Here is an 11,182-nt window from a genome sequence, read left to right as displayed (position 1 = left end):
ATGCTTTTTACACCTGTCAGAAATAAGCATGACTTATCGAGTTAATTAGGAGTAAATTACTAATTAAAAATTACTAAAAATTAGTAAAGTTTTTTGAGTTTTGTTACCTCTTCGTTCTGGCGTGTGGTAATTGGACAAACTTAAATCATCTCCAATAGGGTCATCCAATCCCCAAGCATATATAATTCGAATATTGTTGGTCTAAATCGATACAAAGTAGTTTGTCAAAGGTAAAACGAAAGGGATTTTGCAGTGTATTCAACACTGATGTGGCCTTTGTTTATGTAATACTGCCTGACACAGTGCTGGATTAAGGGTATGCTGGCCCGTAGGCACAATTTAGAAGTGGCCCGAAAATCAGGATTGCCAAAAAAAAATTAGAATTATCAGTGTCAGAGTTGCAAGTCGGGCCGGGTTCGGGCTTAGATATTTGTGAGAAAACGGGCTCAAAACGGGCCTGACTTTACGTTCCGTGTCCGCCATTTTTTAAAATAAAATTACTCAGCAAAGTAAAAAGTCTCTGGCTTTGACCTAATGCCCACTCTACTCTAAAACGTATTGTTTACGCCATTGTCTACTATTGTTCATTGTGTTTGTTGTCTTTTTCTTTCTCATCCTTTGTTGCAATGCTTTCGTGGACAGGCCTGTCAATCAAAATTTCGGGCCTAAACGGGCTTCTCAAAAACGTTTCGGGTTCGGGCCGGGCTTCGGGCTTATACTTTCGGGTTCGGGCCGGGTTCGGGCTCAGATTTCGGGCCCGCTTGCAACTCTGATCAGTGTTGCCAAATCATTCTACTGATTTTAAAGTGACCTGGATTTTTGACTGGCCTGTAGCCTGACAACATCGTGTAACGTCTTTCACACTAAACGAGGCACAGAATGCAGAAAAGCGTGACATATGCAATTCTCGAGTAGGCAAAAGATCGTGCTTCTTGGTTCTTTGGGGTCAATAAATTAAATTCATCAATAAACATTATTATGTAAGGTCACGAATTATTTTACAATGTATTTGAGGTACAGATAGTCAAAACACTGCAACTACTTGATCGTGAACAACAAATTTAAAGTACATTTGAGTTAAATTACTTTCACAAACAATTGACTTATCACTCACTGTGATTTCTAGATCTTGATCATCGCAGGCAGCAAGCTGTCTTCGGAACTTGAGCACAGTCCAGCCGTCGCATTCACTTCCACCCAACAACTCGACATTCTGTTCTGTGTCCAGAGGCGGATAAGTATTGCCAGTAGTAACACCGTGTCTGTCCTAAAATCAACATTTAAACTTTCACTGCTGACAATACGAATTCCCGTAATCATGCAAAAATGCTGAGCTTGCAGCTTGCCAAAAAACACAATCTTTTTATTTGAACAGGGCAATTAATGCGCAACAACGTTTTGGGGAACTTTATCAAGTTTGTGGTGTTTTTTTTTACGGTGGTCAATCCATCAACATATCGATTTACCGTAATTGTTGCTTCACCGTTCTTCACCCATCCTACATTCATGTCTGCACCCATCATTGACCCACTAGGGGAAAACCCTATTCCAACCCATCCGTTTGTATTTCCATGCACCTGCGATAATATAACATAAAAATAATTCACAAGCCAAAGAACTTGATAAATTCACCTCAAATGTGATGTGAGTTTGGTTAAACTTCCAGTACAAGTAAATTTTTCCGTTCGGTTCCAACTGGGCGTTGTGCGTGAAAGTCTCGCTCGGTTCTGGCTGTGATGCTGAGATTGAGTTGAGCGAAAATAAAAGCGTCAAACAAATTAATGAAAACAACATTGTTAAACCGAAGTACCCAAGTTACAACTAGAATCCGTATACTCTGTTGTTAATTTCACAAAGTATTGAAGTCAAACAAGCAAAAACAATCTTTTCTTTGCAAGTAATTCATATGCTCGTCGCACCTGGCCTGCTGCTATAGCCCCAATTTCAACCACCATTCAAATAACAGGACACTTGACTCGATAACCTACGCTTTTTGGTGTCCTTGCTGTTTACTTAACTGTCCAACAATGGAACTGTGAAGATAAATGCAAAAAATCGACGTTTTCATCAAAACGTTTTGTTTGAACTTTACAAATCCATCAATCACGTTCTACTGCAGCATGAACGCATGGAAATGAACTATCACGAAATTCAATGTCTGTCTTGCAATTCGATGACGAAATCGTACGTGATTTTATGTTTTGTACTTTCTTGTGTATTATTGCATTTAATAGAGCGTAAATATCACTGATTAAATGAACGAAAACAACTTAACGACGCAATAGAAAAAGCGTTTCTAACCATGCCTCATTTACATAAAAACAACCCAAGAGTTATACGTTATAATCTAAACGTTTTATAATTGATTGTTTGTTTCTAATGTTAAAACACATGCCTATAACTTGAACAAGAATTTTGACGTTACTGCTTTTGAAAAAGAATAAAAGTTCAAAAATGAAAAACATTTAAAATCTAAATGGTGGGTTTTATAATGTTTTTGTACAACAACAAAAATTTAAACTTTCAAAACTTTTAAACGGCGCAAATTACTTGTTCTTGGATAAACATTAAACCAAGAAATAACTTACTTCTTGGAGAAATAATAACAAAAAACATGAAGTGTTTTTCTTTACTCAAGGGTTTATTTTGGACTCCCTGTATGGGACAATGTCAATCTACTTTAAAACTTTTGTTACTTTAGTATATAGCTGGCCAAGTGATCGTTGCAAATATGTCAACCTAAAACAAAGGCGTTATATTTCAATTATGTCACTTTATGTTTTTGCATGTTTATGTTAGTAATGTGTAAGGTAGTGATGGAAAGCAACAACTAAAGCCCAAATCAGCCAACTACAACTGTAAAACCCTCTGGCACCACTAGTGGTAGTGACAGGTGCATTTGTTGATCCAGCTGAGACCGGACATTGGTTTGTCACACTAGTGAGTGGAAATCCGCTGGATGGCACTGTGCAGTTCAGTTGCTTAACTACGTAAGGACTTGTGATATTCATAGGCATGTGTACCTTCGGAATCTGAAAATCGAATGTAAGAAACATAGTGAATCTTTCCTTATTAATGAAATCTCCTTAAGCAACTGCGACGATTCAGGATTATTAAAATCAGCGGCAGATATAGTGGTTTTCACGCTGAATTTTCTTGATGCATAAAACATTTACAAAAAAAGTTTTACAATATATTTTAATTTGTTAAAATTTTTAAAATCACTTCTTTGCAGGACTGGAATACTAAAGTTAGTGAAAAAAAGGTGTTTACTCTTTACATCAGCGGTTGGCAACCGATAAATATTGGAAAACCTGTAGTAGTCATCATCATTTAACAAATAGTGGCTATTATGTTCTTTACCGGAAGGGAGCCGAAACCAAAACACACTGCAGCAGATGTAAATGACGCCATATCCTTCTCGAATTTCTTCACATCCACTGCATTCCAATTCCTCTGCACAAACGACAAGTTAGTTGTCCTTCGTATGTCTGACCGAAGACGATTGCGGTCTAACCTAGGATGCTTGTTGTCTAACCCAGGCAACCTTTTTTGCACTGCGGACCGGTTTTTAAACTGAAATTTTATCGCGGACCGGTCTTCAAAAAACTACAAATATATAGCTATAAAAACGCTTAAATTAGTTTATCATGCCTAGGATACATAGGCAAAATATTTTATATCATTTAACCTGAAAAATTATACGGCCCGGTAACGAACTCCTCGCGGACCGGTACCGGGCCGCGGACCAGCGGTTGCCGACCATTGGTCTAACTTACGAGGCTTAAATCATCGATTTATTTCTGTTTCAAAAGCGTAAAAGCTTTACTTTGGGAAGGATTTTAATAAAATGCAAAATACAAGGGCTTCCCAAACTGGGGGTCGCGGAGAGCTATGCCAATTTTCTTCGAAGTAGTACATATTATACTATTCCACATTATAGCCGTTAAATTCAAAATGCGGTTGTTTACACTGGTACAATTTCGCAAAACATTATTCTTGACTGAGCTGTAGATCTTACGAAAATAAATAGGTTAATGACGTGAATTTTGCGTCTACGGGCAAAAGGCATGTCACTGAAAACACTGACCACACTAAATAAACGTTTGCTTTTTTGTTTTGTTCCAGAAGCCCACCAATATGTAAAGAAGTACAATTTGAGTACCGGTCACTGTTTTTTGGTTTATGCTCGAATTAAGCTTTTTAATAAATACAACGAACGTATGTTTCAAACTGTTTGTCATATTAATCGTTGGGAAGCCCTGAACTAAAGTTTACGGGATGTATAATTCACTTTACAAGGAATAAATGGTGGTGCAGATAGGCTTGGTCAAACATATTACAGATCTGTTTTGAAAGTTTAGTACTTCGTTTAAATTCTCAAAATTGATTAAAAAAGAAAAAAATGTTTAAATATAACAGTTAGGAATCCGTCCTTTAAATATTTTCCGATTTCATTGTACGGTAAACTTACCGCATTCAAGATTTCCAATGCTGTCTTGTTCGCATATTTATCCGGTTTCCAAACCGTGATGTTGTTTAAGTTTATTTGGCGTTTAAAATCACTAAAATAATAAAACAAAATTGAATTGAAAATAAACTACTTAGTTTAAAGTCCTGTAATATGAACTTGCTTCTAAGCTGCAGACAGTGCACACTGTTTCGACCTATAAGGTCTCATCAGTGCAGCTGGTGACGAGAGATCGGCCGCATTGGCTAGTGTAGCCACTGTCTGCAGCTTATCATTTATTGGCTCTATATGCTTTTACATTGATACTTTTATACTTTTAACTTGCTTCTAGATTCTAGAAAATAGCTCATCTAAATAAACCGCTTGTTTATAATTATATTGTAACGATGTATCAAGGTTTCTGAAACAATACAGTGTTAGTTGTATGTTTAAATCTAACCTGTGAGACTCAAATCCGAAATAAGTCATTAAAGATGTAAATCTTGGTGCAGTCTGGCAGTATTCTATTGTCAGTTTCGAGTAATAGTAAACAAATGCAACGCACATTTCTTCAGTGGTGCCTTGTCCTCCCTGAAACAAAAAGGCCAAACATAGCTTTTTTAGTTATCAAAATTCGTCAAGACAAAGGTTTTAAGCTTAATGGAAAACATGGCAAGCTTGTCGTGGGTACAGTTTGACCTCAATATAAGTTTAGAGATTTCCAAACATTTTTGGGTAGTTTTATCGGCCTTTGCATCTGCTTAATTTTGATCTAATATTTACTGATGTATCTAATGGCGCCCAAAAAGCCCAGATTAATTTCTGGATTGGTGCACATATTGAGCTACACAGTATGAAGATTAGTCCTAAGTGTTTATGATGTCATAATCTATATTGTGATGCTTGTGGTACCTGTTTTGTTCGCATTATTTGCACACAATAGACGTACAAAAAGTCTGACCCATATGACTACTAGGCTGGGTATACTCTTTATAGTACCACTAAAAATGCTCAGAAAATCAAAATATTTAGCAAGAGTTTTATTTATGTCACTGCCGCCAGTGCATATATTTTAATAAACATGTTCACGGCCGCACAAACTCATCTCTGCGTCGCATGTGACCGTAGGTTGTGCACCCCTGGTGTAAGGTATAAGTCAGATAGGATAGTATGTTAAAACGTAGCAGAATATTGCTTACAGATACAGCGGTTTTATATGCTGCTGTAAATTTAACCCTATCCTAAAAAAAACCTTATTATACCATTGTTATTCCTGTTCTTCCAACAGAATTGTAATTGCAAACCATTCGCATGGTGTCGCCTTTCATCACCGTCCGTTCCTGAGCCAGAACTCTGGTTTCTTGATAGTTGAAGTCGTAAGCTAGGTCGCTTGCAATTGGTTCAAGCTCTGTCCCGTTTCTGTAAAAAGATCCTCATCTTGATTTAAGTCCGATACTTTTGTTTAATACAGAATTTAGTTTGCTGTAAAAAAGTATATCCTTGCTTTGTAACACGAGAAGAAAATTTCAAAATCCAGGACAAAATTACTGCACAACATTACTGTGTCAGTTCTTGAATATTGATTGCCTTAACTTCAGTGTCAAAATTTGTTAAACAAACTTTGTAACACGAGTAGCAAATTTTCAAAATCACGGATAAAATTTGGAACACTAGTATTTACGGATCTGGTTATAAGTTTAATGGTGAAAATACCGGCCCAAGTTGACGTCAAAAAGCGACATGGTTTATATTAGATATCACTGATGATGCCAAGAGCATTTGCCGAAACGTTTCAAATATAAAGCACGCTTTTTACGTCTATTTGGGCCGTTTATTTTACCATTAAAGGCTAAAATTATTGCACAACTTCAATGTGTCAGTTCTTGAATACTGCTGGCCTGAACTTCAGTGACATAAAATTGCTTAACAAGCTCGCAAGATGGGACAGTTATATTCAGTCATTGGCACATACCGTATATGTTTTAAAGTGAGTTGTCTTCCAAGAAGATGACTGTGCAACAACACACCAAATACTTTGATTGATGTTAAATTGCTTTGTTCAAAACTCTGGAATTGTAAGCATATATAGAAGACATTAGTACAATGGTTCTCAACTCGTTTCAAGCCATGGACCACTGGTGTATAAAAAATAACGTTGTGGACTATTCCAATTTTAAGTAAGCTTGAAGTATGCGCAACAAGCATTTTGGTTTAAACGTATTTCTTTAAAAAACGATTTTCAAGAAATATGCCCAAATCATTAACAATTTGACTCTTCTTTAATGTGTAATATACAATCATTTTCAGTTGATTACCAAATTCAGTCAGTGGACGTCCTGTGGATCATCCAAAAAGCCATCATGGACCACCAGTGGTCCATAGACCACCAGTTAAGAACCACTGCATTGGTACCTGAAAGCCAATCATAACTTACATCTCGCAAACAATTAGATGTACAGTCTCCATCGCTCAGGAATGAGGCAGCATTCGGTGGTATGACGTGCTGCACTCCTGAGATACTAACTCCAACCACAAGAATGCCAGTGTCAATTGGGCGAAGATCAGGAGTGTATGTTATTCTAAGCCCAGACGAATCCACAATATCTATGAAATAATTGCTTAAATCCAGTGACCGCCTTTTAAAAAATCAGTTTGTAAACAAACTAAGACGTCCAATCATATATGTATCGTTCATAAAATCCCTAAAAGAACGCGGGTAAAATATTGAAAGGAATTGATTCTATTTAGCCACTACTTGCTGGAGATTTTTTGCAAAAATTAAAATTTAGTTGCAAATTTGCAATAGGAACTAATAAATGCATTTAACTGATAAAGCTTATCCATAACACAAGGCAACTTGTTCACAAGACGTTTTAACCGACAGTTCTACCTGATTTTTGAAGTGGATTGTCGTAATGGACTTCCAATGTGAAATATCTGGAGTAATCTAAAGTTCCTATTGGGTAACCGGCGTGGGTGGGGTAGTAAAAAGTCTGGATATTAAGTTTGAATCAAACACTTGTATAGTAAAATCGTTTAAAAATATAGTGATTTTCGTGCAATGAGGTTCTGGATAAAAGTTTGGGAAAAAATGTTTCATTTAAGTATGTAATGCTAAGGTTTAAAGAAACGCGGGGCATATGAGTTATATTAAACAAAGGTGTAGACCAGCGGTTCTCAACCAGGGCCCAGGGCCCCCCAGGGGGGCACGAGCTGTATTTAGAGGGACCATGGGTGTGGGCATACTATAAACACCCACCAAAATTCAGTGACCAATTTTCTTTTTTAAAGTTTAGAATTAAGTGTGTGTTGCAAATGATTTCATTACCTAATTTAATCGACTATTTTCCACCCTATTCAACTATATTGAGATTTATTTTAAGCAAAAAAATCATCCAGGTACATCATAGACTTTACAGTTTAGTTGAGTTTGCTACATGCATTTTTTTGCTAGGGGGGCACAGATCTTACTGGGTTACTTATAGGGGGGCATGAGGCCCTAAAGACACTTTTTGGGGCCATGGTGCATGAAAGGTTGAAAACCACTGGTGTAGACCAACAAAACAAATGGTAAGAACCCATATGTCAAAGACCTGCTAGAAAGAGGCTTACGTACTTGCGTTTAGGCACTTACCGATCCTCCAATTCCCCAGGCATGCACCATAGCAATGCAAGTGTCAAAACCAGGAGGCATGTTGGCGAAACATCTGGTGTTGACCCCAACTGATGAATTGTTCTGAAAAAGTTTCAAATATTTTTGCTCGGAGCAAAAAGATACAAGCGAGGCAGCACGAAATAAATAAAAGGGCGAAGTCTTGCAGTCTAAGCTACATTCCTTCTGTTGGTTTCATTTCACCAGATGACAACTGTCGAAACGTGGTGATAGTTTACTGTTAAATATTGGCTTATATCTTTTTGAATATTTAGAACCGTGCATTGCATACCTTATTTTTTTCTCAATTTTCTAGTTTAAGAAATAAGCAGGTTTAACGAAAAAACGTAAAAACAAAACTGTTGTACACTTGATAATAGTTGTGAATAATCATTTAAACAAACTCTATAAGATCCACTATGAGCAAAACAATATTATCTAACAATATTCGTGATGTGGACTTGGAGTTCCAAAGGTTTAACAAAAGAGAGAGTATGATTTACTGCAACAGTTTATTCATAGTTTTTTTAACTTTTACTAAAGGGCGAAATCCAACATGGTGTAATAGCAAGACAACGACTCATTTCCGTTTCCTATGAAATGTGATCACGTTTTAAACTGCACACGGTATGTTAAGTCAACCTAAGACAGGATGTCATGTACTATTGCACATGGCTCGGTTTTCTCGAATGGGGATAAAAACGTTTAGGCTTTCCGTTGTTAAACAAACTAGAACCATCAAGTTTATAGAGCTGTTCTGGCAAATGTAATCAAATGTAAACTGGACCCATGCATTTCAAAAATGGATTATTGATATATATTTTCTCGTAACTCTCGTAACTTATATCCGCATGTATTCTTTTCTTAGTGCAAAAAAACGAAGCCTACGACACAAGCTGGGGAGAGGTGGATGACTACTAAACCGCCTTAGCTGCGCCGGGGCAGATGTCTTATGCTCAGAGTTGTAATTGGTTGTATTAAGATTGAAGCATAGACTAACAGTTTGCTAAACCTTTGCTGAAGCCCTGTGTTTGTATAATCTATGATGTGTTTTAATATTTAGGATTGTTGTCATATTATGTGTGTAGACAGATAGTCTGCCATTTTTGCCCTGTATGCTTTATCGTATCTTACTATTTAAAGTTAGATGGTGGTGTGTAAAATATGTACTTAGAGGTATTGCCCTGTGAAATTTGACTTGACTAAGTATAAATTGGCTTAATCTTAATTGTTAACATAAAATTGCATTTTAATTTGTGGCGTCAGTTTTGAGACAGATATCGCAATCTTAATAGGCTGACTAGAAATGTTACGAAGTGAAATTCAAAATTTAAAAACTAAATCACTATAGTTTATACTTTGTAGGCAGTCCCGTTTATTCTTTAATAAAAGAGGCACGAATCCGAAACCCAACTTTTTTTCTCTAAGAATTATAATATATATGTGAAAAACATTTAAGCCTCTAATTTGTATCCATACCACATTTGCTGAGCATTGATAGAAGATCATGTGATGAACTTCGAGCGGATTCTCAATTACTGCCTCAATCTGTAAAAAACGCCGTGTGAACTTTATAAATTTGTTACACAATCATTTAGCATTATGTATTTCATTTCAGCAAAAAATAGCAAAAAATATTTTTTTTACATTTAGTCATTGGGTAACCAAGCTGTTGGTATCTAATTTGAACTAACACCTTTTATAAGTACCTTGACTATGTGCTGTTTTGTGGTAAACTGTGGTATCTTAAACATTCTGCAGTTGTAATAGGTTTTCACTGCAGGCACTTGGAACTTGTCATTGAGAATGTCGAAGTGAAAGTGTCGTTCACCCTCGGGAAATCTTGTCTGTTTTGAGCTGGGGTGATCCAAAAGGTATAGGCTTTTTAGCCCTGTCAGCAAAAAGCAGGACATGCAGATTTGGAGAAGATAGCTGATTACCAACTTTTGTTACCTCTTCGTACTGGTGTATGATAATCAGATCCACTTAAGTCGTCTCCTGAAGGATCTATCAATCCCCAAGCGTATATTACTTTAATTGTGTTCGCCTAAAAAAAATCAATATTTATCATGTCGTTAAAATAAAGCAATCACCAATAGCAAGAAAAGTGTGACATTAGCAACTTCTTGAGAAACAAAAGGCCCCCTCTGAAGTCTGCAAAACCTGATTCTTTAATTTTCGTCTCAAATAGAATTTATCGAAACATTATTTTCAGGAACTGTCACATATGCTTTCGTCAATGATCGTGACATATTGTAGTCAAGTTAATGATCAAAAACGTCATATCAAACATACATTAGCGTTCAAATTCGTTTCGAACTCACTGTTATTTCCAGATCTTGGTTGTCGCAGGCAGCAAGCTGTCTTCTGAACTTCAGCACAGTCCAGCCGTTACATTCACTTCCACCCAACAACTCGACATTCTGTTCTGTGTCCAGAGGCGGATAAGCATTTCCAGTTGTAGCACCGTGTCTGTCCTGAAATCAGTATTTCAAATTTTTAATAGTCACCTTCCTAATTTACAAGCACGATGTTGCAATAAATTCTTTGAAATGTATATTATGTCTTAAAGTATTTATCAACAGTAATACTTGCCGTAATTTTTACTGTACCATTCTTTACCCATCCCACGTTAATGTCCGCACTCCTCATTGACCCACTACGCGAAATTCCTATTCCAACCCATCCGTTCGTATTTCCATGCACCTGTGATGACATAACGTTTAAATCTAAGCTGTTGTCAAAGGCGACAAGTTAAACGAATTGTACTTAAACTACTTGGGGTCACATAAAGGTCTGGAAACTTTACCTCAAACGTTATGTAGGTTTGGTTAAACTTCCAGTACAAGTGAATTTTTCCGGTCGGTTCCAACTGGGCGTTGTGCGTGAAATTTTCGCTCGGTTCCGGCTCTAAAGCTGAGATTGAGTTGAGCGAAAACAAAAGCAACAAGCAAACTATTGAAATCATCATGATTCAACTGAAGCTAAAAATAAACTGACAACTTTTTCAAAAGTATTGTGGCCAAACTACATTGAAGTGTTTAATGACTCCAATATACAAATAAAATGCATTTTTTTAA

At 36.7% G+C, this 11,182-nt stretch overlaps 2 protein-coding genes across 2 annotated transcripts; both read right to left on the bottom strand.

Moving 5' to 3' along the window:
• Window positions 1-45: 45 nt before the first annotated feature.
• LOC145232738 (DBH-like monooxygenase protein 2 homolog) lies at window positions 46-2,091 on the bottom strand. The gene is made up of 5 exons (XM_080097407.1): window positions 1,633-2,091; window positions 1,467-1,577; window positions 1,115-1,267; window positions 108-201; window positions 46-59 (listed from the first exon to the last, which is right to left on the bottom strand). Exons 1-5 carry the CDS (start codon window positions 1,792-1,794, stop codon window positions 46-48), a joined length of 534 nt encoding a protein of 177 aa, XP_079953533.1. The 5' UTR covers window positions 1,795-2,091.
• A 108-nt stretch (window positions 2,092-2,199) lies between these two features.
• LOC145232684 (DBH-like monooxygenase protein 1 homolog) lies at window positions 2,200-11,092 on the bottom strand. The gene is made up of 15 exons (XM_080097352.1): window positions 10,912-11,092; window positions 10,698-10,808; window positions 10,427-10,579; window positions 10,056-10,149; window positions 9,812-9,993; window positions 9,582-9,650; window positions 8,085-8,186; window positions 7,341-7,443; window positions 6,885-7,054; window positions 6,423-6,517; window positions 5,713-5,869; window positions 4,911-5,041; window positions 4,475-4,565; window positions 3,364-3,456; window positions 2,200-3,032 (listed from the first exon to the last, which is right to left on the bottom strand). The coding sequence occupies exons 1-15, from the start codon at window positions 11,071-11,073 to the stop codon at window positions 2,796-2,798; spliced, it is 1,950 nt and encodes a 649-aa protein (XP_079953478.1). The 5' UTR covers window positions 11,074-11,092; the 3' UTR covers window positions 2,200-2,795.
• Between the last annotated feature and the right edge of the window lie 90 nt (window positions 11,093-11,182).

The sequence above is a fragment of the Phallusia mammillata genome, chromosome 6, assembly GCF_965637545.1.
Source record: "Phallusia mammillata chromosome 6, kaPhaMamm4.hap1.1, whole genome shotgun sequence".
Taxonomy (NCBI): domain Eukaryota; kingdom Metazoa; phylum Chordata; class Ascidiacea; order Phlebobranchia; family Ascidiidae; genus Phallusia; species Phallusia mammillata.
This window is presented reverse-complemented; position numbering and strand designations above follow the sequence as displayed.